General features: G+C 65.6%; 2 protein-coding genes, 1 long non-coding RNA gene, 3 other non-coding genes and 1 pseudogene across 7 annotated transcripts in view; 2 read left to right on the top strand and 5 right to left on the bottom strand.

Moving 5' to 3' along the window:
* The window catches only part of LOC115641695 (cathepsin D-like), a 5,456-nt gene extending 4,776 nt beyond the window's left edge, over positions 1 to 680 (top strand). The window contains 1 exon segment of the mRNA XM_030545024.1: positions 523 to 680. Within this exon segment, the coding sequence (XP_030400884.1) occupies positions 523 to 680 (158 nt within the window).
* Positions 681 to 874: 194 nt separating this feature from the next.
* On the bottom strand, positions 875 to 6,646 carry LOC115641724 (annotated as a pseudogene).
* Positions 6,647 to 9,350: 2,704 nt separating this feature from the next.
* LOC115641773 lies at positions 9,351 to 11,130 on the bottom strand. Its single transcript, XR_003998114.1, has 3 exons — positions 10,890 to 11,130; positions 10,270 to 10,438; positions 9,351 to 9,527 (listed from the first exon to the last, which is right to left on the bottom strand). It is a non-coding gene; the product is annotated as an uncharacterized LOC115641773 (long non-coding RNA).
* On the bottom strand, positions 9,612 to 9,702 carry LOC115641816. Its single transcript, XR_003998131.1, has one exon. It is a non-coding gene; the product is annotated as a small nucleolar RNA SNORD88 (small nucleolar RNA).
* Positions 10,104 to 10,195, bottom strand: LOC115641811. Its single transcript, XR_003998126.1, has one exon. It is a non-coding gene; the product is annotated as a small nucleolar RNA SNORD88 (small nucleolar RNA).
* Positions 10,504 to 10,594, bottom strand: LOC115641809. Its single transcript, XR_003998124.1, has one exon. It is a non-coding gene; the product is annotated as a small nucleolar RNA SNORD88 (small nucleolar RNA).
* Positions 11,131 to 12,981: 1,851 nt separating the features above from the next.
* Positions 12,982 to 24,153, top strand: LOC115641797 (protein kinase C and casein kinase substrate in neurons 2 protein-like). 2 transcript variants are annotated; one of them, XM_030545191.1, is made up of 11 exons: positions 13,012 to 13,048; positions 15,187 to 15,254; positions 15,497 to 15,564; positions 15,808 to 15,964; positions 16,653 to 16,888; positions 17,703 to 17,858; positions 18,616 to 18,791; positions 20,320 to 20,440; positions 21,231 to 21,331; positions 22,242 to 22,336; positions 23,751 to 24,153. In XM_030545191.1, the coding sequence occupies exons 3-11, from the start codon at positions 15,505 to 15,507 to the stop codon at positions 23,861 to 23,863; spliced, it is 1,215 nt and encodes a 404-aa protein (XP_030401051.1). In that variant the 5' UTR covers positions 13,012 to 13,048; positions 15,187 to 15,254; positions 15,497 to 15,504; the 3' UTR covers positions 23,864 to 24,153. The 2 variants fall into 2 exon arrangements, with proteins under 2 accessions (XP_030401052.1, XP_030401051.1); XM_030545192.1 differs by lacking the exon at positions 15,187 to 15,254 and having other exon boundaries at positions 12,982 to 13,048.
* Positions 24,154 to 25,319: the final 1,166 nt, after the last annotated feature.

Genomic DNA, 25,319 nt, shown 5'->3' with positions numbered 1-25,319 from the left:
GTGGGGGGCCCACAACTGGACGGATATTCCAGGTGTGGCCTCACCAGCGCCTTATTTCAACAGGCAGCTTCGCATCTCCACACAGCTTAACCTGTTACCGTAACACATCGATCTCGTGCAATGCCCTGCGTTTTCCTAATAAAACAAGTTCTTTCTGATATATATTGAATGATAAAAAAAGTTGGGTGAAATTGGGGGAGGGGAAGGAGGAATACTTTTTGTAAAACCTGGGAATTTTTCGATACAAATCGGTTTGAACTGAAAGTGAAGGGGCAGATGTATGCACCAGCCTCGTTATCCCCAAACGGAGTTTTCCCGCACACTCCCGTCCGAACCGGCTGGTTCAGACAAAACACGAGGTACGTCTGGTAATTACAGAAAACCCGATTTGGATGCGCGAGCTCCTGCCTAACTCCACAAGCGACGTGGCCTTAACAGCAAAAGTTCTGTGTCCCCAGACGCTGCTGTCAATGTCACAGGCTCGGTTTCCTTCCAGCCTGTGACCGCTCCCACTGCGGTCAGTTCTTTGGAGAGTCACCGATGTCATGAGCCGAGAGAGAGCGCAGGAGCGGGGTGAGTGGAGGTCAGTGTCTCCCTCTCCCTTCTTTGAGGGTTACCCCCGCTGGGGCGCAGGCGACAAGCCGTCTCTTGTGGACGGGCCATTTGATACGCTCCTGTGATGCAACGTACATCTCTTAGGCCATGGCTATGCTAGCACCAATGTTGGCAAAACTTGTAAGTGTCGACACCTTCCTTCCTGCCAACTGAACAACCGTCTCGCTAGGTGATTGTCCGAAGGACGATAAGGCCATCGCGGAGAAACTAAATGAATTATTTGCATCGGTCTTCACGGCGGAGGATGGGAGGGAGATTCCCACACTTGAGCCGTTCTTTTTAGGTGACAGATCTGAGGAACTGTCCCAGATTGAGGTGTCAGTAGAGGAGGTTTTGGGAAAAAAAAACATAAACTAAACAATAAAAAATCACCGGGACCAGATGGGATTCACCCAAGAGTTCAGAAGGAACTCAAATGTGAAATTGCAGAATGACTAACTGTAGTTTGTAACCTATCACTTAAACCTGCTTCTGTACCAGGTGACTGGAGGGTATCTAATGTGATGCCAATTTTTAAAAAGGGCTCCAGAGGTGATCCTGGCAATTATAGGCCAGTAAGTCTGACTTCAGTACCAGACAAACCGGTTGAAACAAAATTGCCAGACACCTCAATGAATATGATTTGTTGGGGAAGCATCAGCGTGGCTTTTGTAAAGGAAAATCACACCTCACTAATCTACTAGAATTCTTTGAGGGGGGTCAACAAGCATGTGGACAATAGGGATCCTGTGGATATAATGTACTTAGATTTTCAGAAAGCCTTTGACAAGGTCCCTCACCAAAGGCTCTTAAGCAAAGTGAGTTGTCATGGGATAAGAGGGAAGTTTCTCTCATGGATTGGTAACTGGTTCAAAGACAGGAAACAAAGGGTAGGTATAAATGATCAGTTTTCAGAATGGAGAGAGGTAAATAGTGGGTTCCCCCAGGGGTCTGTTCTGAGCCCAGTCCTATTCAACATATTCTGGAAAAAGGGATGAACCTTGAGGTAGCAAAATTTGCAGATGATACAAAACTACTCAAGATAGTTAAGTCCCAGACAGACTGTGAAGAGCGACAAAGGGATCTCTCAAAACTGGGCGACTGGGCAACAAAATGGCAGATGAAATTCAACGTTGTTAAATGCAAAGTGATGCCCGTCGGAGAACATAATCACTAAACGTATAAAATGATGGGGTCTAAATTAGCTGTTACCCCTCAAGAAAGAGATCTGGGCGTCATTTGAGAGTTCTCCGAAAACAGCGGCATCAAAAAACCACCAAAGAGAATGGTGGGAGTCATTAGGAAAGGAATAGTTATCAGACAGAAATATTATGTTTGCCTCTATATAAATCCGTGGTCCGCCACACCTCGAATACTGTGCGCAGGTGTGATTGCCCCAGCTCCAAAAATCCACTATTGAATGGAAAAGGGTCAGAAAAGGGCAACAAAAATGATTGGGGATGGAACGGCTTCTGGATGAGGAGAGATTAATCAGACGGGGACTTTTCAGCTGGAAAGAGACGACTAAGGAGAGATTCCTTGAGGTCTATAAAATCATGGCTGGTGCGGAAGGAAAGTAAATTCAGGACGTGTTATTTACTCCTTTTCATAACACAAGAACTAGAGGTCCCCCAATGAATGAAACAGGCAGCAGGTTTAACACAAACAAAGAAAGTATTTCTTCACACCATGCACAGTCAACCTGTGGAACTGCTTGCCAGAGGATGTTGTGAAGGGTCAAGACCATAATAAGGTTCAAAAAAAGGACTAGACACATATGAAGGACAGGTCCATCAATGGGCTATTAGCCAGGCTGGGCATGGATGGTGTCCCCAGCCTCTGTTTGCCAGAAGCTGGGACTGGACGGACAGGGGTTGGATCACTTGATGATTCCCTGTTCTGTCATTCCCCTCCCTGGAGGCACCCAGCACTGGCCTGTCGGCAGACAGGATACTGGGCGAGAGGACCAGTTTGGCTGTTCTTATGTTCTTAATTGGATTACGCTGATACCTGACTGGGGGCACCAGTGCGTCTTTGTCTCTGAAGAACTGCTTTGAGCCCACTTTTCTAACCTTGGAACATGTTACAGGAATGTTTATACAGTGGACACTTATAGCTTCACATACAATGTCGAGTACACATATTTTACCATGACATAATGTTCAGCAGAATTATTAGAGTTTTTTAAAAACGCTACCAACGAGACAAAGTTTTGTACAAAATTTATCATAGGCTTGTAAAAGTGGGGACCATAATAGTACAGACATCATGGCCTCATGACGCAGACTCACTTAAAATCTCTCAGTCCTTAACTAACGTGTTTTACTGTTTTACCTAATCCAGTGGGTTTGAACTGAAGTGTTGGGGAAACTCCATTTGGGGTGGTAAGTTACGTGTGTATTTTTTCTGATAAAGCAATAATGGACTTTACATAAAGTGTATGGTCCAGGGGAGGGCTGGCCAGTACAGGACGCACATTTGGGGGGGGGGGGGGGATCTAGTGTAACCAAGGCTGGTAGGAGGAAAGTTATGGCTTGCTGCAGTGCACGCAGACAGAGATGGGAAGCGACCTACATGCTGCCCCCCTCCCTGCCCACCCCTGCCCCACCCCATTCACCTCAATGGTACAGGCCTTGAGCAGCGCGATCTGGTCCTCCCTCGTGAGCTGCAAGAAGCCGGGCACCTGCTTGGCGAAGTCGACGATCTCCTGCACCGAGATGATAGCCAGCTCGGTGAAGTGGGCGAAGCGCTGCTGTCGGGCCTCCCGGCTGTTGGGGTCGGTGCCCAGGGGCCACGGCTGGGGGAGGACGAGGAGGACGGGGGGCAGTGAGACACACAGCATCCCAAACGGCACCCAGTCCTGGATACCAGGGACAACCCCGACCCTGCCCCGCGTTGGGAGCACCACAGGGCCTCCCAGACATGGAGGCGGGGGGCTGATGCCCCAGTGATGCCCAGATCTGGGGGAGAAGCCAGGCACAGCACCCTCCTCATGATGCCCAGATGGGGTGCTTGGGGGACACCCTGTAACAAAGTGGGAATTCTTGGTAATATTTTTACGCCACCCCTGCATGCCTCAGTTTCCCTCCATGCTTTGCAAGACGAAAGGTTAACGGCGCTTGTGGGGCTGAGTGGGAGACACGGCAGGTGTGGGGGGTGGAGGCTGGTAGCGAGCTGGGGAGCCCCCCCCCGGCCCCGGCGTGGCCCTCACCGTGACTTTGGGCTGGTCACTGAAGGAGCGCTTGTTACACTGCTGCTGGGCTGCCACAGCTGCTGGATCATGAGCTCCTGCTGGGGGCTGAGCCGAGCCGGCTCGGCGAGGGGCGTGGGGGGCAGGGGGGGCACCCGGGGCAGCGGCAACCTCCCCCCCCGCCCCCTTCTGCTGTTGCCGCCGCCCCTTCTTCTTCCGCAGCTGCTCCTCCGACAGCACGCCTGGAAATGGGGGGAGCAGGGTTGGGGGGGCCCAAAACCTCCCCAGAGCCCCCATCACCCTCCCCAGTGCTCCCTGCCCCCCTACACCTTCCTGGTGCCCTCCACTCACCCCCCAAAGCCCCCCACACCCTCCTCGGTGCCCCCCAATCTCTCCCCAAAGCCCCCCAGTGCCCCCTACCCCACCCTCCCCCATGCCCCCCAATCTCTCCCCAAAGCCCCCCACTGCCCCCCGCCCCCCAGACCCTCCCTGGTGCACCCCAATCTCCCCCGCAAGCCTATCCTACCCTTCCTGGTGCCCCCTAACCCCCCACCTTCCCTGGTGCCCCCCAATCTCTCCCCAAAGCCCCCCAGTGCCCCCTACCCCACCCTCCCATGCCCCCCAATCTCTCCCCAAAGTCTCCCCGGTGCCCCCTGCCCCCCAGACCCTCCCTGGTGCCCCCAATCTCCCCCCCAAGCCTCTCCTACCCTTCCTGGTGCCCCCTAACCCCCCACCTTCCCTGGTGCCCCCCAATCTGTCCCCAAAGCCCCCCGGTGCCCCCCGGGCAGGACTCACACTGCTCGCGCATGCCGGCCTGGTGGCACTTGCGCAGACGGCAGAGCTGGCACTTTCGGCGCATGTACATGTCCATGTGGCAGTGCCCGGCGCCCCGGCACACGTACTGCGCCCCCTTCATGACGCTGCGCCGAAAGAACCCCTTGCAGCCCTCGCAGCTCAGCACGTTGTAGTGGAAGCCCGAGGCCTTGTCCCCGCAGACGCTGCACAGCTCCGTGCCCAGCATCTTCGGCGCCGGCCCCTTCTTCCGCCGCCGCTCCGGCTCCTCCGCTGGGGGCGAGGGGGGGTGAGAGCCGCCGGACCCCCCCAGTGCCGCCCACCCAGCCCCACACCTAGCAACCCCCACGGCCACCCCCGCCTGGCCCCTTCTTCTGCTGCCGCTCCGGCTCCTCCGCTGGCGGTGAGGGGGGGTGAGAGCCGCCGGACCCCCCCGGTGCCCCCTGCCCAGCCCCACACCTAGCAACCCCCACATGGAGCCCTCTGGCCACCCACACCCAGCCCCTTCTTCTGCTGCCACTCCGGCTCCTCCGCTGGGGGCGAGGGGGGGTGAGAGCCGCCAGACCCCCCCGGTGCCCCCCGTCACAGCCCCACACTAAACCGCCCCTCCATGGAGCCCCTCGGCGCCCCACACCCCTTCATGGGGCCCAGGCCCTTCCATGCCAACCCCACTCTGTCCCCCACCCCCAGTGCCCCCCCAGCCCTCTCACCAGCACTGTGCATCGACCCCTCCCCATCAGTGCCCAGCACCTCGGTCTCTGGGGTTAGCGCTGCCTCTGGCCTCGACAGGGGCCCCTCCTCCTTCACCTGGGTCCAGGGGGCTCCAGGAGAGTTGGGGGGCGGAGGCTCCCCATCCTCTGGGGGCAGGGAGAGGGATGGGTTACTGGGGGGTTCTCGATTGGGGCATGTGTCTGCAGCTGCCCAGACACGTGGGTTCCTCTGTGGGGGCTGTGACTGGGGGGAAAAGCCCGGACGCCTGGGTCCCTCAGCACAGGAGCTGACACCGGGGAATTGGCCTGTAGCTGCCCGGATGCCTGAGTCCCTCAGCAGGGGAGGTAGGACATGGGTGTGTGGGGTGCCTGTAGCTGCCCGGACGTCTGGGTCCCTCAGCAGGGGAGGTAGGACATGGGCAGGGAGGAGGCGGGGACGCCTGTAGCTGCCCGGACGCCTGGGTCCCTCAGCAGGGGAGGTAGGACATGGGTGTGTGGGGTGCCTGTAGCTGCCCGGACGTCTGGGTCCCTCAGCAGGGGAGGTAGGACATGGGCAGGGATGAGGCGGGGACGCCTGTAGCTGCCCGGACGCCTGGGTCCCTCAGCAGGAGAGGTGCGACATGGGCAGGGATGAGGCGGGGACGCCTGTAGCTGCCCGGACGCCTGGGTCCCTCAGCAGGGGAGGTGCTACATGGGCAGGGATGAGGAAGGGACGCCTGTAGCTGCCCGGACGCCTGGGTCCCTCAGCAGGGGAGGTGCGACATGGGCAGGGATGAGGCGGGGACGCCTGTAGCTGCCCGGACGCCTGGGTCCCTCAGCAGGGGAGGTGCGACATGGGCAGGGATGAGGCGGGGACGCCTGTAGCCGCCCGGACGCCTGGGTTCCCCAGTAGCTCCCCTATACTCCCCACGTGCCGGTCACTCACCCAGCGGCAGGTCAGAGCCCGGCGTGGCCATGTCAGGATCCGGGGGCTCCCAGCTCTGCGGGGATGGGGTGCTAGGGACAGAGACAGACAGACAGATGGGGTGTCACATTGCCCAGCCACGACCCCCTCCCCCGGGGCACTGAGGCCACCAGGCGACTGGGGAACCTCCCCCCAAACCCCTGTCTCACCATGTTCCCCCGCGGGTAGGGGGCTCAGCCGGCCGGGGCTCAGATGCTGCTGGCTGCCTCCTGGACACGGGGACCAGCCGGCGGGGGGGGAGGGGGTGGCAGTGACCAGCTAGGGGGCTTTGAGAGAGGGGCTGGAGGGGGTCAGAAGGGAGGGGCTGGGCAATCGGGGGCAGGAAGCTCTGAGAGGGGGACGGGAGGGTTATAAGGAGGGGCTGTACAGCTGGGGGGCAGGGGTAGGGGCACAGGCGTGGGGGGCAGGGAGGGATTGGGGGGTGGAGGCTGGGGGGCCCAGAAGGGATCGGGGGGGGCAGAGGCCGGGGGGTGCAGAGGCAGGGGGGTGGAGAGGGATTGGGGGGGCCGAGGCCGGGGGGGCGGAGGCGGATTGGGGGGGTCGAGGTGGGGGGAGCGGAGGCCGGGGTGACAGGGATGGATCGGGGGGGGGCAGAGTCCGGTGGGGGCAGGGAGGGATCGAGGGGCGGAGGCCCGGAGGAGGATCGGGGGGGCCGAGATGGATCGGGGGGGGGCCGAGGCCGGCGGGGGCGGAGAGGGATCTGGGGGGGCCGAGGCCGGGGGGGGCGGAGAGGGATCGGGGGGGCAGAGGCCGGGGGGGGCGGAGAGGGATCGGGGGGGCCGAGGCCGGGGGGGTGCAGGGGTGGATGGGGGGGCCGAGGCCGGGGTCCCCCTGTAGCTCGGGTCCCTCCGGCGCTGCCGGACCTGGAAGGACAGAGACCGAGTGAGGTGACGCCCCCGACGGGCGGGGCCCCCCACTCCGCCCCCCCGCGGCCCCCCCGGACCTGCTCCCCTCGCTCGGGCTCCCCCTGCGCAGCCGGACCCAGACGCTTCCGGGAACCCCCGTCCCACGTCACTTCCTGCCCTGCAGCCCCGCCCCCTATCGGGGGGGGGGACGCTCTGTAATATCTGTATGGAGCCTGCGTGTGCCTCAGTTTCCCTCTGCACTTCGAGTTGACCCCTCCCCGGGGGGGGGTTGAGGGAGGGGGACGATGGGGCGGGAAAGAATTGGCTGAACCGACCCAAATCAACAGGGGGTCCAGGGAGCCACTGGGGGCCCCCGAGCGTGAACAATGGGCCCCAGGGAACTGGGCCTGGGAGGGGCCTGCTCAGAGCCTGGGACAGGGAGCCCAGCCCCCCCCCAGTAATCATAGAACAAACCGCAGGGTTGGAAGGGACCTCAGGGGGCATCTAGTCCACCCCCCTGCTCAAGGCAGGACCAATCCCCAGACAGATTTTTGCCCCAGATCCCTAAGCGGCCCCCTCAAGGATTGAACTCACAACTCGGGGGTTAGCGGGCCAATGCTCAAACCACTCAGCTACCCCCAATGAAATCCTTCCCTGACCGGGAACTGAACCCAGGGCTGCCATGGTGAGAGCAGCAACTAACCACAAGACTGCCAGGGAGGAGCTGCTCCTGAGCCACCTCCTGCCTCCCGCAATGTGTCCCCCCCACCCTGGTGCTGGCCCCAGAGCAGAGGGGCAGGGTTTGCGTGAGATTCTCCCCTCCCCCAGGCTTTTTACTTCCATGAGCCAGGCTCTGCCCAACCTGGGGTCCATATTGCAGCCGCTTGGCTTGACAGGGATGGGCACCTGCTGCCCAGACAATGGGTGGCAGTAAGTTCCCCACCCCCCAGCTGCTCTTCACAGCCAAGGCTTTGCCCCCAGCTGGACCCCGCCCCCCGCAATCCACCCACACTCAAACATGGGGGGCCCTCTTCTCCACCCGTGAGTGCTGACAAACAGCACCATCCCACTGCTGCCACCATTCAGTCACTTGCTGGATGGGTGGAAGGAAACCCCAGCACCCGTGTCCCCCAGCACACACTAGGGCAGGGGTTCTCAAACTGGGGTTGTGAAGTTATTATGTGAGGGGTCACGAGCTGTCAGCCTCCACCCCCAAACCCACTTTGCCTCCAGCATTTATAATGGTATGAAATATATTTTTAAAAGTGTTTTAATTTATAAGGGCGGGTGGGGGGTCACACTCAGATGCTTCCTATGTGAAAGGGGTCACCAGTACTGACTCACTGCACTAGGGGCACAGCTAGCACCAGCCACCCCCACCCTGGGTGCAACACCCTCCCCACCCACCCATGGCATGAAGGGTGGGTTGGATCACTCAGAGCCTGAGTAACTAGTTCACCCAGGGTGGGGCCCAGCTCCAGCCCCCTTCACATCAAGCCAGCCCTGGGGGCCTACATTGCCCACCCCCGCTTTTCTAGGCCCAGAGGTTAAGGCAGAAGGGCTCAGACACCCCAGAGAGCAGAGATCCTTGCCAACCCACCAGGTAGTGGGGGGGAAGAAGAGTTGCTGGACCCTGGATCTGTCAGCCAGGCTGGGGCAAACCCCTCATCCTCCACCTTAGCTAGACCCAGGCAATCTGCCCTGTCCTACATCCCCGACAGGAACCAGGCTGCCAGCAGCCCCCCTTTTAGTGCACCCATCCCCAAGGACCCCCACCCACATAGGTCTGTGACCTCACATTAGGCCTTCAGCACCACTGCCCCTTGTCTCCCTGCTGAGAATCCAGCCCAAGGGGGAATTTACAGACCCCCCCACCCCAGCCTTGGGGCAACATGGGGAACCCCCTCTTCCCCCACAGCCAGCTAAGCAGATTCTCCATGGGCATGGTCAGCTCCAGCTCCCCTCTGTCTGACCCAATCACACCCCCGCTCTTCTTCCCAGGCAGGGAGTCAGCCCAGTGAGGGGCAGGCTGGGACGTTCCCCCACCTCCAGGGCAAGGGTGAACAGAGCAGCACAGTACCTGCTCCCCACCGTACCAAGGCCAAGCAGCCACTGAGCAAGGTGCCAGCCCGAGATCACTTCCTCCCAGCTGATGTGAGAGGGGACCCAGGACACCCCCCCCCCCAACATGAGCCTCATGCTTCCCCCCCCCCCCCGCCCTTCCCCCCCAGACCACAAGCAACTCAGCCCAGGGCTCCATTCAGACTAACATGACTTTATTGGCAGGACAGGGGCAACAGCTGCAGGTGCATCAGCAAGAAGAGTACGTGAACCCCACACCCCCGATCAGCAGGGCTCAAGGCCAGGGGCAGGGGCAGCTGGGAAAAGAACCCAGGAATCCTGGCTCCTCAGCACATGTGGGGTCTTGGCACCTGGAAGAGAAACATGGGCTGCATTAGCCTCTGTACAGCTCCCTGCACCCCAATCCATCACTGCCCCCCCCCCATCCCAGACACAGCCCCCTCAGTCCCCCAGGGTGTCAAGTCCCTGGGAGGCACTGATTTCGTCACAGGAGTTCAGAGCCCAGTGCTGACATCATTGGGGACCCCCAGCCTGTCCACTCATTTTCCTTCCAGCCCCTAACCTGCCTCAAGCCCCAGCCCCACATTCTCCCCCACCCCCTATCACATACCCCAGGACCCCCATTCAACCCCACCCCCAGCCCCACGTGCTCCCAATATCCCTCCCCTATACAGCACAGCATTTGGGGGGGTGGGACCTAGGCTGCTTCCCCCCACCCCCAATACTCACCAGTCATGGGGGCTGCAGGGAGGTCCTTGCAGAAGTGTGGGGCAGGTCATAGTCTTGGCGAATTTTTACCCCTCCCAACCCTAGCACCACCTCACAGTCACTGCACAGCAACCTGGTGGAAAAGCAGACCCACAGTCAGCAATACACCCCAGCTCAGAGCCCCCAGAACAGGGTCATGCTGGAAGGGGGGGTGCACTGCCCCCCAGCACCCCCTCAGGGTGTCAAGTCCCCAGGAGGCACTGATTTCGTCACAGGAGTTCAGAGCCCAGTGCTGACATCATTGGGGACCCCCCTCCCCCAGCCTGTGGTTCCCCAGTATTCGAGTTCTATGGGGGCACAGGGCAGCAGCAGCCCAATACCTACCAGCCAGGGGGCTCACTGCACCCCAGTGCCCACCGATCTCTGCAGGGCAGTATCACAGCTCCATTCCTCCAGCCTCCCCCAGGTCAGATCACGGTGGGGATCTCCCCAGGGACAGCAGCCCCGCCTGGGCACCCCACCACTTGTCCATGGCGGGGTCACTGCTGAGCAGCTAGAGAAGAGAGGAGCATTAGCAAGTCATACCCCTCCCCAGCCTTGCTCCCCCTTCTCAAGTCCAGCCCCCTCAGTCCCCCAGGGTGTCAAGTCCCCAGGAGGCACCGATGTCCTCACAGGAATTCGGAGCCCAGTGCTGACATCATCGGGTGCCCAGCACCCCAGTACAAACCCAGCCCCCTCCACCCCCTAACCTCCCCAGCTCTCCCTGATACCACCATTTCCGTCCCCCCAGGCCTCTCTGCTCATTCCCCCATCTCCAGGTCACCCCATTTCTCCTATCACCCCCTGACCCCAGGGCTCCCCCCATTAACTAGCCCTCCCCTGGCCACAGCCCCCAACTCCCTCCCAGATCCCCCCCCATTCTCTTCATCTATCCCTCCCTAGCGCCCCCCAATCCCTCCCTCCCCAGGCCACCCGCCAGCTCCCCCGGCCACACTGCTCCGCACCGCTCACCAGCCCGCACGTGGCCCCAACCAGCCCCGCTCTGCTCCACGTGGCGCGGTCCGTGCTGGGGCCTCGGTATTTATAGCTCCCGTGAGGACCCCGGGCCGGGGCTGCCCGCTGTCCGCCTGATGGAAAAGGCCAGGACCTCGTCTCTCCTCTCTCGGCACGGGCGGGGGGCTGTGGGGAGGGAGAGGAGGAGAGCCCTAGAGGGAAGGGGCGGGAGGGGAGGCGGGTATCTCTGTGCGAGAGCGGGACAGGCACATGGCGGGGCAGCCCTCCGGGGGCGGGGCCCAGGACTAGGGTGAGGGGAGGGCTCGGGAGTGGGGAGGGGGACTAGGAATGGAGAGGGGGGCGGGGCCTAGGAATGGGGTGGGGTTGCAGAAGGGGCGGGACCTAAGAGGGGTCTAGGGAGGGGTGGGGCCTGGGAGTGGGGAGGAGCCTAAAGTGGGGGAGGAGTCTGAGAAGGGGTGGGGGAGAGGCCGTGGTGGGGTGAGAGTGGGGGAAGCAGGAACCCCAGAATGGAGACACGTCCCTGTCCCCCCCGCTACATCCCATCCCCTAGGAACCCCTAGAACTGAGACACGTCCCTGTCCCCCATCCCCCGCTATATCCCATCCCCTAGGGACCCCCAGAACTGAGACACGTCCCTGTCCCCCCACCCCCGCTACATCCCATCCCCTAGGAACCCCTAGAACTGAGACATGTCCCTGTCTCCCCTCCCCCGCTATTTCCCATCCTCTAGGAGCCCCTAGAACTGAGACACGTCCCTGTCCCCCCCTCCCCCGCTATATCCCATCCCCTAGGGACCCCCAGACCTGAGACATGTCCCTGTCCCCCCCCTCGCTATATCCCATCCCCCAGGAACCCCCACAACTGAGACACGTCCCTGTCCCCCCTCCCCCCGCTACATCCCATCCTCCAGGAACCCCCAGCACTGAGACACGTCCCTGTCCCATCCCTCCACTATATCCCATCCCCCAGGGACCCCCAGAACTGAGACATGTCCCTGTTTCCCCCTGCTACATCCCATCCCCCAGGAACCCCCAGAACTGTGACATGTCCCTGTCCCCCCCTCGCTATATCCCACCCCTCAGGAACCCCCTGAACTGAGACATGGGCCTGTCTCCCCCATTGTATCCCAGCAACCTCGATCCCAGCCCCTGGGCACCCCTGGCCCTGAGCATGGCCCCAGCCCCCAGGGTCCCTCTCCTTGAATTGCTACTAGCCCTGGAAACAAGACACCGGGCCCAAGAGCCAGAAATATCCCTGGCCGAGCCGGGCCTGGGCGGGGCTGGCTGCGGGGGCCGCGCAGGTTATTTTTACAGCTCTGCCTGGCACAGGATGTCCCAGCCCCACGTCTGCCCCTGGGGACGGCTGGCTCTGGGCCCTGAGCAGCCCCATGGCAGCAGTGGGGGGGGACTATGCCTCCGTCCAGGCTGTCTGGAAATAGCCCAAGGGAACAGCTGCCACAGCTGTCAGGCGCTGCACAGCCTGGCCTGCGCCCCACTCAGGGTGGGGCGGCCGGGGTATGTCAGGAGTGGTGACGTGTGTGAGAGAGCTTTGCAGTGCTGCGAGCTTCTCCGCAGCAGTGCCCCCATGCCGGGGACCCTGGCGCTGTGAGCTTCCCCTCAGCAGTGCCCTCAGACCGGTGTCCCCAGCGCTGCGAGCTTCCTCACAGCCGTGCCCTCAAGTCAGGGACTCTGGTGCTGCGAGCTTCTCCACAGCAGTGCTCTCAAGCCAGGGACCCCGGCGCTGCAAACTTCCCCACAGCAGTGCCCCGAAGCTGGGGACCCTGGTGCTGTGAGCTTCCCCCCAGCAGTGCCCTCAGGCCAGTGTCCCCAGCACTGCGAGCTTCCCCACAGCAGTGCCCTCAAGCCGGGGACCCCAGCGCTGCGAGCTTCCTCACAGCAGTGCCTCCAGGCGGGGATCTCAGCACTGCGAGTTTCCCCATAGCAGTGCCTCCAGGCGAGGACCCCAGCACTGCTAACTTCCCCACAGCAGTGTCCAGCCAGGCCCTTTGAGCTGTGCAGGGTGCTGAAGGGGTTAACGGCCCATGTGTGTCAGGAGCCCCCAGCCCCCTCCCCCTGAAATCTGACATTCCCTGCCCAGGAATCCTGGAGCCGCAGTGCAGAGAGGGAGAGACACCCAGAGAGGGGAAGGGGTGAGTGAAAGGGAGGGGAAGTGAGCTGGGAGCCCCCCACCAGCGCCGGCCCCCCAACCATGTTGCCAGTTGACGTGTCCCAGTAGGGAGGAGTGGGGTGTGGGGAAGGACGGGGGGCATTCAGGAGCATTGGAGGGCTGGGAGAAGGGAGTGGGGGAGGAATTGAAGGGGGCTGAGAGGACGGGGTGGGGTGGAGGGGAAGGGAGTAGGGAGATGGGAATTGGGAGTGGGCAGAGGGGGGCTGAGGACAGGGCGGGGGGACTGATGGGTTGGGAGATGCGTCTGCACAGCTGCTGAGAGAGAGGAGGGGTTTCCATGGGGTGGAGAGAGGCGGGGGGCAGAGAAGACAAGGGGGAATTGGGGGCACCAGGGTTGGGAGGGAGCAGCCAGGGTGGGGGAGAAACTCACCCATGGCCCTTCCCCGTTGCTGCCCCCACAGGGTGGTGGCAGATCCTCCCCCCACCACCCCATCTTCCCTTCTGCCATTATTTTCCCTTCTTCCTGGCCCGGGTAAGTGGCTGGAAAATCCAGGCGCAGATGCCAGGAGCCGGGGGAGCGAGGGGGGGGAAGGGCCAGATGGGGGCTGAGGGGAGGGAAGGGGACAGGTCTGGGAAGCCTGTTCTCTGTCCCTACCCCCTCCCCTTAATTTTTTTCCAGTTTCTCACCCTGAGTCAACCCTGGTCCTGGCCGGGGACGGGGGGCAGACACCAGGGAGGGGACACGGAAGAGCAGGGGGCAGATCCCTGGGGGTCCGGAGCAGAGGCCCATGGAGAGGGGGGAGAGTTTCCAGGCAGCCCCAGTCCCGGTCCCCAAGGGCCCAGGTCTCATAGGGACGCCCAAGACACTTGCCCTGCTGCAGGGGGAGCAGCCCCTATGTGGAGCCAGCATCCCCCCCGCCCGCAAAAGAGGGCAAGGCCTATCCCACTAAGGCAGGGACTTGGGTCCCCACATCCGGGCCTGGCTGCCATGGAAGGAGACGCCACGGCGACCCCTAGCAACGCCAGCAAGGCCCTTGGCAGTGTCACTGTAGCCCTGAGCGACACCATGGCGACCCCTAGCAACGCCAGCAAGGCCCTTGGCAGTGTCACTGTAGCCCTGAGCGACACCACGGCGACCCCTAGCAACGCCAGCAAGGCCCTTGGCAGTGTCACTGTAGCCCTGAGCGACACCACGGCCGACCCCTAGCAACGCCAGCAAGGCCCTTGGCGGTGTCACGGTAGCCCCGAGCGACGCCACGGCGACCCCTAGCGATGCCAGCAAGGCCCTTGGCGGTGTTAGGGTAGCCCCGAGCGACGCCATGGCGACCCCTAGCAACGCCAGCAAGGCCCTTGGCAGTGTCACTGTAGCCCCGAGCAATGCCACGGCGACCCCTAGCGACGCCAGCAAGGCCCTTGGAGGTGTTACGGTAGCCCCGAGCGACGCCACGGCGACCCCTAGCGACGCCAGCAAGGCCCTTGGAGGTGTTACGGTAGCCCCGAGCGATGCCACGGCGACCCCTAGCGACGCCAGCAAGGCCCTTGGCGGTGTTAGGGTAGCCCCGAGCGACACCACGGCGACCCCTAGCAACGCCAGCAAGGCCCTTGGCGGTGTCATGCTAGCCCCGAACGACACCATGGCGACCCCTAGCAACGCCAGCAAGGCCCTTGGCAGTGTCACTGTAGCCCTGAGCGACACCACGGCGACCCCTAGCGATGCCAGCAAGGCCCTTGGCGGTGTTAGGGTAGCCCCGAGCGACGCCACGGCGACCCCTAGCGACGCCAGCAAGGCCCTTGGCGGTGTCAGGGTAGCCCCGAGCGATGCCACGGCGACCCCTAGCGACGCCAGCAAGGCCCTTGGCAATCGGCAACCCCTAGAGACCCCAGTGCAGCCCTTGGCAATGTCACGGTAGCCCCTAGTTCCCCCGTGGTGACCCCTAGCGAGGTGGGGGAGGCTCCTGGGAAGGCAGGCGATGGTGGAAGCAGGGTGCCCCTGACCCCAGTACCGCCCTGACAACCCCCCCAGTGACAGGCGGGCAGGGGGGGCGACCCGATGCAGGAGCCGCCCCATCGGCCTGCTGGCTGGGCCTGCTCTGTGGCGCGGCTCCATCTTCCCTAACTGCTAACACATGTTGTTCCCTCCGCCGCCCGGCTCCACATCAGCGCCCGACCCCCCCACCCCGCGCTGCAGCCGGGCTCTGTTGGGCCCCAGGCAGCGCCAGCCCCACAAGGTACCGGCCAAGGGGATGCGGGTGCGTGTGGGCCTGGAGCGTGGTCTGGGGGTTTGCTGTGGGGCTGTGGCAGGGCCGTGGGGGGAGAAGGTCATTGTGGGGGTGCTTGGGAAGGGGACACTAGTCTTACTGTGGGGGGGGGGCCAGGAGGGAGGTCAGGCTCTGTGGGGGGTCCCTGGATGGCTGGGGAAGGGGCCGTCCGGGTAGATCTCACCCCCCCACCCATTCCCCCCCCCTCGCAGGTTGGACCATGTCAGAGATCTACAGTGAAGTGGCCGGGGACGAGCCCCCCAGCGACAGTTTCTGGATGGTGAGCGGCTGGGGAGGCCACGGGAGGGGGGCTCGGTCCCTGCAGTGGGGTTCTGGGTGGGGCTGGCTCTGCGGCTGAGGGGTGGAGATCGGGGGTCCCAGGGTTTGGGGGGGTCAGCATAGGGGAAGCTTCCACCACCCACACACCACACCCCCCCCGGGGTCGGGGCGACATGGGAGGGGGGGTGAATTGGTGGGGGGGCTCCAGCTGGGTCTGACCCCCCCATGTCTGACCCCCCCCCAGCCGAACCGGTACCAGCGGACGGTGCGGCGGCTGGAGGAGGGGTCCCAGGTCTGCGACCAGCTGGTTGGCTGCTTCCGGGACCGGGCGCGAATCGAGGGCAGCTACGCCCGGCACATGGGGGCCTGGGTACAGAAGTGGCGCCCCCTGGTGGATGCGAGTGAGTCCCCACCCCGTGCCCCTTGCAGCCTGGCACCCCCCACCAAGGCCCCCGTGCCACCCTCCCGTAGCGCAGCACCGCTACCGAGCCCCCCAACCCACCTCCCTGCAGCAGGGCACCCCCTCCCGAGCCCCCTGCCCTGCCCCGCTCCAGCCTGGCACCCCCTACAGAACCCCCACCCTCTGCAGCAGGGCACCCCCTACCGAGCCCCCCACCCCACTCCTCTCCAGCGTGGTGCCCCCTACTGAGCCCCTCGCCCCATCCCCCTTCAGCCTGGCGCCCCTACGGAGCCCCCCAGCCCCTGCAGCAGGGTACCCCCTCCCGAGCCCCCCACCCCCCCTCCAGCCTGGCGCCCCCTACAGAACCCTCACCCTCTGCAGCAGGGCACCCCCTTCCGAGCCCCCCGCCCCACCCCCATCCAGTCTGGCGCCACTCACCCAGCCTCCAACCCACCCCCCTGCAACCCAGCACCCCACACCAAGCCCCCAACCCACCCCCCTGCAGCCTGGCGCCCGCTACAGACCCCCCACCCCCTGCAGCAGGGCACCCCCTCCCGAGCCCCCCACCCCACTCCCCTCCAGCGTGGCGCCCCCTACTGAACCCCACCCCAGCCCCTGCAGCCTGGCACCCCCTACCGAACCCCGCCCCACCCCCTGCAGCCCGGTGCCCCATCTCCGCTCTCCCGCAGGCCCCCTGTATGGCTCTGTGCGCCGGGCCTGGCAGGCCTTCCTGGACACCACGGAGCGGCTGAGCCGGCTGCACCGGGACACGCAGCGGGCGCTGGTGGCGGAGGAGCTGGCCCGCCTGCGGGGCTGGCAGCGGGACAACTATCACCGCAAGCTGCTGGGTGGCTTCCGCGAGGCCCGCGAGCTGGAGAGCGGCTTCCGGCGGGCCCAGAAACCCTGGGCCCGCCGCCTGCGCAAGGTGGGTGCTGCCCGGCGGGCCCATTGGGGGCAATGCATGGGGCCAGGGGGTGGGGTGCCATGCTGCGGGGCTGCTGCCCAGCTGGCGGGGCAGGGGGCCACATGGGGGTGATGCATGGGGGCGCATTGGGGGCAGCTGCTTGGGGGGCAGGGGGTGGGGCACCATGCTGCGGGGGTGCTGCCCGGGGGACAGGGCAGGGGGTGGGGGTCCACATGGGGGGTGATGCATGAGGGAAGGAGGTGGGGCGCCATGCTGTGGGGGTGCTGCCCGGCGGGCGGGGCAGGGGGTGGGGGGCCACATGGGGGGCAATGCATGGGGGAAGGAGGTGGAGCACCTCGCTGGGGGGTGCTGCCCAGAGGGCGATGCATGGGGGGTGCATTGGGAGCTGCTGCATAGGGGGCAGGGGGTGGGGTGCCACGCTGTGGGGGTGCTGCCTGGGGGGCGGGGCAGGGGGCGGGATATTCCTGGGGGACAACGGATGCGGGCGCATTGGGGGCTGCTGCATGGGGGGCAGGGGATGGGGCGCCACACTGCAGGGGTGCTGCCCGGGGGTGGGGCAGGGGGTGGGGTACTCCTGGGGGGCGTGCAGGAGGTCACATTGGGGCACAGTGTATGGGGGGTGCATTCAGAGTGGGGGGCGCTGCACAGGGGGTACTGGGTGGAGGTGGCTGGGGGAGGGCTATGGGGATCAGGGAGGGTCGTGGGGGGTCACTGGGGTCCACAGGGTGGGAGTCAGCGGGGCTGTGGAGGGTGGGGGCACAGGCCCTGGGGGTCCCAGCCCCAGTTGCAGCCCCTGGTTTCGCCCCTCCCCCAGGTGGAGAAGGCCAAAGCCTCATACCACCGGGCCTGCCGCAAGGAACACGCGGCCGCGGGGCGGGAGCAGCTGGCCCCGGGGGGGCCCCCCCTGGCCCCCGACCGCCAGCGCGCCCTGCGGGAGGAACGCCAGCGCCACACGCTGGAGACACACAAGGTGAGCGCGCCCGGCTGCAGACCCCTCTCCCCGGCACCGGATCCAGCCTTGGGCAGCCTCAGGGAGGCCCCCGAACGTGGGTCGGACCCCCAGAGGTCCCGCTCTTCCACCAGGGTCAGCCCCACGGCTTCCCCCCACCAGCCACAGACTCCCTGAGAGAGCCCTGTACCCCTCGGGGGGCAGCCTGCCCCCTCCTGTGCCGCCCAGCCGGGACGCTCCTTGGGTAGCAGAGCGGGGAGTTACCCCCCTGGCCGCTCTGGTGCCCCGGAGCCTGGCCCAGCGGTGAGACCCTGGTTCCCGCTTGACATCTGGCCCAGCTGAGGTGCGCCAGCCCCCCCCCCCATCCTTTGCTTCCTGGCTGCTCAGATCTGGCCGGCCACCCCTCCACGGCCGTTAGTTGCCAGGTAGCCAATGTCCAGGTGATTGGGTCTCCAGGGCCAGGCCCCAGACACCAGGCGCAGGTCACAGATGCATCTCTGGGCCTCTGCAGGGAGTAACCAGCCCTGCACCACCCGCAGGGCACAGTGCAACACATAGGGGAAACTGAGGCACCCGCCGTGTGCCTCCAGCTGATTGCAGAAAATTCCCACGCCTGGTTAATGAACCCCCCCCCGCCCTCCTCGTTTGTCCAGACTGCTGGGCTGCCCCATCCCGCCCGCCCCGCCTGGGCACAGAGCCTCCCGTGCTGAACGGGTCCCGGGGAGCCCCGTTCTTCTCCCCCGCCCCCGGTGCCCCCCCTGACGCCCCTGCCCACCAGGAGCGGCAGCACTACGAGCAGGCCCTGGCGGAGCTGACCCGGGCCAGCCCGCGCTACATGGAGGAGATGGAGTCGGTCTTCGAGCAGGGCCAAGAGTTCGAGCAGAGACGCATCGAGTTCCTCAAGGAGGCCTTGGCGGCTCTGCAGCGCCGGCTGGACCCCACCGCCCACCCCGGGTAAGAGAGACCCCTCCCCCTGCCGGCTGGACCCCACCGCCCACCCCGGGTAAGAGAGACCCATCCCCCTGCCGGCTGGACCCCCCTGCCCACCCCCGGTAAGAGAGACCCATCCCCCTGCCGGCTGGACCCCCCTGCCCACCCCCGGTAAGAGAGACCCATCCCCCTGCCGGCTGGACCCCCCCCCCCGCCCACCCCGGGTAAGAGAGACCCCTGCCCCTGCCGGCTGAACCCCCCTGCCCACCCCCGGTAAGAGAGACCCATCCCCCTGCCGGCTGGACCCCCCTGCCCACCCCGGTAAGAGAGACCCCTCCCCCTGCCGGCTGGACCCCCCCCCCGCCCACCCCGGGTAAGAGAGACCCCTGCCCCTGCCGGCTGAACCCCCCTGCCCACCCCCGGTAAGAGAGACCCATCCCCCTGCCGGCTGGACCCCCCCCCCGCCTACCCCAGGTAGAGAGACCCATCCCCCTGCCGGCTGGACCCCCCCCCCCCACCCCGGGTAAGAGAGACCCCTCCCCCTGCCGGCTGGACCCCCCAGCCCCCCCCGGGTAAGAGAGACCCCACCCCCCTGCCGGCTGGACCCCCCTGCCCACCCCGGGTAAGAGAGACCCCTCCTCCCGCCGGCTGGACCCCCCCCGCCCACCCCGGGTAAGAGAGACCCATCCCCCTGCCGGCTGGACCCCCCTGCCCACCCCCGGGTAAGAGACCCCTCCCCCACCGGCAGGAGTCCCCACCCACACCGGGTAAGAGAGACCCCTGCCCCTGCCGGCTGAACCCCCCTGCCCACCCCGGGTAAGAGAGACCCATCCCCCTGCCGGCTGGACCCCCCCCCCCCCGGGTAAGAGAGACCCCTCCCCCTGCCGGCTGGACCCCCCTGCCCACCCCGGGTAAGAGAGACCCATCCCCTGCCGGCTGGACCCCCCCCCGCCCACCCCCGGGTAAGAGACCCCTCCCCCACCGGCAGGAGTCCCCACCCACACCGGTAAGAGAGACCCCTGCCCCTGCTGGCTGAACCCCCCTGCCCACCCCGGTAAGAGAGACCCATCCCCCTGCCGGCTGGACCCCCCCCCCCACCCCGGGTAAGAGACCCCTCCTCCTGCTGGTTGGACACCTCACCCATCCTGGGTAAGAGAGAGACCCCTGCCCCCACTGACTGGGTCCCACCACCCACCCCAGGTAAGAGAGACCCCTCCCCCTGCTGGCTGAACCCCACCGCCCCCCCCGGGTAAGAGAGACTCCTCCCCCACCGGCAGGACCCCCCCCCGGCTAAGAGAGATCCCTCCCCCCACCAGCTGGAGCCCCCCCCGAGTAAGAGAGATTCCCCCCCCCATCAGCTGGACCCCCCGCCCAACCCAGGTAAGAGAGATACTCCTCCCCCACTGGCTGGACCCCCCGCCCACCCCGGGCCAGGCATGGGAGTGCAGGGGAGGAGTCGGGGGGATGGAGGAGGCTGGGTTGGGGGGCTGTTGGACTCAGACAAACCCCCCCCCGTTGGGGGAGCTGATGCCTCCCTTCCCCCCTCCCGCAGGGTGCAGGCTGCGCAGACCCAGCTCCGCCAGGCCATCAGCGACATCAGCGCCCGCCAGGACCTGGACTGGTGGCGCCGCCAGCGCGGGCCCGGCATGGCCATGGCATGGCCCGAGTTCGAGGTGAGACCCCCTGTGACAGAGTCACCGGGGCGATGCCGTAGGAAGCCAGGCAGGACTCGGGGGGCCCCCTCTCTGTGAGCAGACTGGCCCCGGGCAAGACGCTCACGCGGCTTCCACCTTCCTGGGTCTGACCCCGGAGCATCCAGCATCCCCGTCCCCCCGTGTGCTTCCCGCAGCGAGTGTGTCGGGGGGTCCTGGGGGAGCCAGAGGGCCCTGCCCCCCCACTCCGCAGTCAGACGTGACTCTCAGCCGGCCGGTAACAGAACCGCCAGGATCACAGCGTAGGGCAGAGCTCGTTAGCACAGAAATCAGTGAGTCCATCTTGGGGGTCGGGGAGCCCAGAGCCAGGGCTCAGCCCCTCCCCCTGCCCCCCAAACCCACCGAGACGGACTCGCTTCCAGCTGCCTGGCCCCTGCCCCTCCTCCGGCCTTTGTCTCGCTTCCTGGGCACAGAGTCACCGGGCGCAGCCCCCTGAGGTGACGAAGGGGCGGCCATGCAGGCAGCTGGAGCAGCCCCCGCAAAAGTCACACCCCAATATCCCCGCCACCTAGACATTGGTGCAGCACCCAGGGAAACTGAGGCACACACCGCATCCATGCAAAACAGCAGGACACACAGGACACAACAAGGGAAAATCCCGACTTCATCACCCCCACCCCCACTGCAGCCCTCTGGGAGCCCAGCTCGGCAGATCCAGCTCTGGCCCATCTACATGGGACCCCCCAGAGCTCCCCCCACCCCCCAAGCAAGTATGGATCTGGCTGGGAGCCCCCCATTTCCACCCCCACAGGCATGGAGCCCAGAGTGGGAGCAACCAAGCCCCAAGGCGCCACCACCGGGGCAGGAGGAGGAGAAAGTGCCACTGCAGAGCATCCGGCTGGCCCCGGGCAGGTGAGCGGAGGGGCTGCAGGTGGGGGGGCAGGTGAGCAGGGCAGGGAGGCAAGCGAGCGAGAGAGGCAGGCCAAGGGGCAAGTGAGCAGGGTCGGGGGGACAGGTGAGCGGGGCAGGGCGCCAGGCTGGGGGGCAGGTGAGCAGGGTGGGGCAACAGGCAGGGGGGACAGGTGAGCAGGGGGAACAGGTGAGCAGGGCAGGGGGGCAGGTGAGCAGGGTGTGGGGGGGTGGGAGGCAGATGAGCAGGGTGGGGCGCCAGGCAGGGGGACAGGTGAGCAGGGACAGGTGAGCAGGGTGGGGCAGCAGGCAGGGGGACAGGTGAGCAGGGCAGGGGGGCAGGTGAGCAGGGGGGGCAGGCAGGGGGACAGGTGAGCAGGGACAGGTGAGCAGGGTGGGGTGCCAGGTGGGGGGGCAGGTGAACAGGGTGGGGGGGCAGGCGGGCGAGGGGAGCCAGGGGGACCCTGCCCCATTTGCTGCCCACAGCCCCCTTGGGATAGTGACAACCTGATAACATTTCAGCCCCCAGGACACCTACGATGACCCCCCAGCCCCCCTTCCCCCCGCCCGGGAGACCCTAAAATAACAACACACCAACCTCTCGGCAAACCCTGCCCTCCTCCCAGCAGGGCCGCCCAGAGGATTCAGGGGCCTGGGGCAAAGCACTTTCGGGGGCCCCTTCCATAAAAAAAAGTTGCAATACTATAAATACTATATTCTAGTGGGGGCCCCTGCGGGGGGCGGGGTAAATTGCCCCACTTGCTCCCCCCGGGCGGCCCTGCCTCCCAGCCTGCACGGTGCAGCCCCCGCTTGGGAGGGAGTGGGGGGGCCCTTGGGGTTTGGGGGGGCAGGCGGGTGTGGAGGTGTCCCCCAGGAGCTCCACCCCATCTCACCGCCTCCCCTGCCCCCGCAGTGCGGCCGAGGTGCCGGCGCCGGTTCTGGGCCAGCGGGTTCGGGCCATTTACGACTACGCCGGGCAGGAGCCGGACGAGCTGAGCTTCACCGCAGGTGAGTGACCCCCGGGGGGGCCCTGAGCCCCCCAGCCCATCCCCCGGCTGGGCCCTGCCACCCTGCTCCCCCACACCCCCAGCCCATCCCCTGGCTGGGCCCTGCCCCCCTGAGCCCCCCAGCCCATCCCCCGGCTGGGCCATGCCGCCCTGCTTCCCCACACCCCCAGCCCATCCCCTGGCTGAGCCCTGCCCTCCTGAGCCCCCCAACCCATCCCCTGGCTGGGCCCTGCCCCCCTGAGCCCCCCAGCCCATCCCCTGGCTGGGCCATGCCGCCCTGCTCCCCCACACCCCCAGCCCGTCCCCCGGCTGGGCCCTGCCAACCTGCTCCCCCACACCCCCAGCCCGTCCCCCAGCTGGGCCCTGCCACCCTGCTCCCCCACACCCCCAGCCCATCCCCTGGCTGGGCCCTGCCCCCTTGAGCCCCCCAGCCCATCCCCCGGCTGGGCCCTGCCGCCCTGCTCCCCCACACCCCCAGCCCATCCCCTGGCTGAGCCCTGCCCTCCTGAGCCCCCCAACCCATCCCCTGGCTGGGCCCTGCCCCCCTGAGCCCCCCAGCCCATCCCCTGGCTGGGCCATGCCGCCCTGCTCCCCCACACCCCCAGCCCATCCCCTGGCTGAGCCCTGCCCCCCTGAGCCCCCCAGCCCATCCCCTGGCTGGGCCATGCCGCCCTGCTCCCCCACACCCCCAGCCCACCCCTGGCTGAGCCCTGCCCTCCTGAGCCCCCAGCCCATCCCCTGGCTGGGCCCTGCCGCCCTGCTCCCCCCCCCCCCCAGCCCATCCCCTGGCTGAGCCCTGCCCTCCTGAGCCCCCCAACCCATCCCCTGGCTGGGCCTTGCCCCCCCAATTCCCCCAGCCCATCCCCCAGCTCGGCCCTGCGCCCTCTAGCCCCATAGCCTATCCCCCGCTTGGGCCCTGCCCCCTGCCCCCCCCCGAGTCCCCCAGCTCATCCCCCGGCTGGGTCCTGCCACCGCTGAGCCTTCCTGCCCCTCCCAGCCCATCCCCCGGTTGGATCCTGACCCCCCCCCGGGACTCCCACACCGAGCCCTTCCCCTGACACAGCCCACCCCCACCCCACATACCCCCCTCCCCCAACAGACCTCATCCCCCCTGAATGAACCCCCAACCATGCTCCACTGTCCATCTGCTGACAGATCCAAGACACCCCCCCGCTGGACCCCCCCACACACACATACCCCACTCCCCCACAGACCCCACTCCGCACTGCCCCCAATGGATCCCCCTACCCCCCCATGGACCCCATGCCCCTTAACGGATCCCGACCCCACTGAGCCCATCCCCCGACAGACCCCTCCCCTGATGGACCCAAACCCCACTGACTACCCCCGACCTCACCCCCCCGAACAGCCCCAATGAGCCCCCCCATCCCCTAACACGCTGCCTGTCCTTGCAGGGGAGGAGCTGACGAAGCTGGAGGAGCAGGACCCCCAGGGCTGGTGCAAGGGGGTGACGGATGGGGGGCGTGTGGGGCTGTACCCCACCAACTACGTGCAGCCAGTGCCCTGACCTCGGAGCCCCTCTCTGTGGGGGGCTGCACCCCGCCACCCCCCGTCAGCTGCGGCAGGGATGAGAAGGGGGGACCCTACCCAGCCCCCCCAACAGCCAGTCCCCCATTTCCCCAAGTGGCCCCAATCCACAGGCCCATCTGCCCGGGGGGCTGTTGGGGGAGAGATCTCAGGGGAGCCCTGATAGCAAGTGACCCACCCTCCCACCCCCAGGCCCCATTTATGATTTCCCCCCCAGGTCCCCCGTGTCTGGGGCACCCCCGGCTCCTACAGAAACAACAATAAATTCTTAACCCCACCCCCAGAGTCTGAGTCCATCCCTGACATGCAACACCCCCTCCCCGGACCCCCTACTCCCCAATGCGCCTCACTGCAGGGGCACCAGCAGAGCGGGGGGGGGCAGGACTGGGCTAGCAGGGGGCTACAGGTCGGGAGTGAGGGGCAGACGGATGTGGGGGGCAGTAGAGGGGGTAGGATAGATGGGCCAAGGGGGGCTATACGGACGGTTATTGTGCAGGTTGGGGGGCTTCAGGGAGGGGGCAGGGAGGGTTATGGGCTGTGGGGAAGGGGGAAGGGGACAGGTATGGGGCTCTAAGGAGCATTATGGGGCAGTGGGGGAGGGGGAAGGTTATGGTTCAGATTGGGGGGCTGTGGAGAGGGCTGTGGGGAAGGGGGAAGGGTTGTGGAGCTGTGGGGAGGGCTATGGTGCAGGGAGGGGGCTGTGGGGAGGGTTATGGTGCAGGCTGTGGGGAGGGCTATGGGGCAGTGAGAGGGGAGGTCTATGGGGCTATGGGGTGGGGAGGGTTATGGTGCAGGCTGTGGGGAGGGCTATGGGGCAGTGAGGGGGGAGGTCTATGGGGCTGTGGGGATGGGGAGGGCTATGGTGCAGGCTGTGGGGAGGGCTATGGGGCAGTGAGAGGGGAGGTCTATGGGGCTGTGGGGGTGGGGAGGGTTATGGTGCAGGCTGTGGGGAGGGCTATGGGGCAGTGAGAGGGGAGGTCTATGGGGCTATGGGGTGGGGAGTGTTATCGTACAGGCTGTGGGCTGTGAGGAGGGCTATGGGGCAGTGGGAGGAGGTCTATGGGGCTATGGGGTGGGGAGGGTTATGGTGCAGGCTGTGGGGAGGGCTATGGGGCAGTGAGGGGGAGGTCTGTAGGGCTGTAGGGCTGGGGAGGGTTATGGTGCAGGCTGTGGGGAGGGCTATGGGGCAGTGAGAGGGGAGGTCTATGGGGCTGTGGGGGTGGGGAGGGTTATGGTGCATGCTGTGGGGAGGGCTATGGGCAGTGGGGGGGGGAGGTCTATGGGGCTGTGGGGTGGGGAGGGTTATGGTGCAGCCTGTGGGCTGTGGGGAGGGCTGTGGGGCAGTGAGGGGGGCGGTCTATGGGGCTGTGGGGGTGGGGAGGGTTATGGTGCAGGCTGTGGGGAGGGCTATGGGGCAGTGGATGGGGAGGTCTGTA

This window comes from Gopherus evgoodei, unplaced genomic scaffold, assembly GCF_007399415.2.
Source record: "Gopherus evgoodei ecotype Sinaloan lineage unplaced genomic scaffold, rGopEvg1_v1.p scaffold_35_arrow_ctg1, whole genome shotgun sequence".
Lineage (NCBI taxonomy): Eukaryota > Metazoa > Chordata > Testudines > Testudinidae > Gopherus > Gopherus evgoodei.
This window is presented reverse-complemented; position numbering and strand designations above follow the sequence as displayed.

Bases quoted from the DNA above. Each gene is read 5' to 3' on its own strand.
- LOC115641797 (XM_030545192.1), top strand. From the start codon at position 15,505: ATGTCAGAGATCTACAGTGAAGTGGCCGGGGACGAGCCCCCCAGCGAC. The intron at 18,792-20,319 runs GTAAGAGAGACC...CCCCTCCCGCAG, and splicing joins GACCCCACCGCCCACCCCGG to GGTGCAGGCTGCGCAGACCC. The intron at 20,441-21,230 runs GTGAGACCCCCT...CCACCCCCACAG, and splicing joins TGGCATGGCCCGAGTTCGAG to GCATGGAGCCCAGAGTGGGA.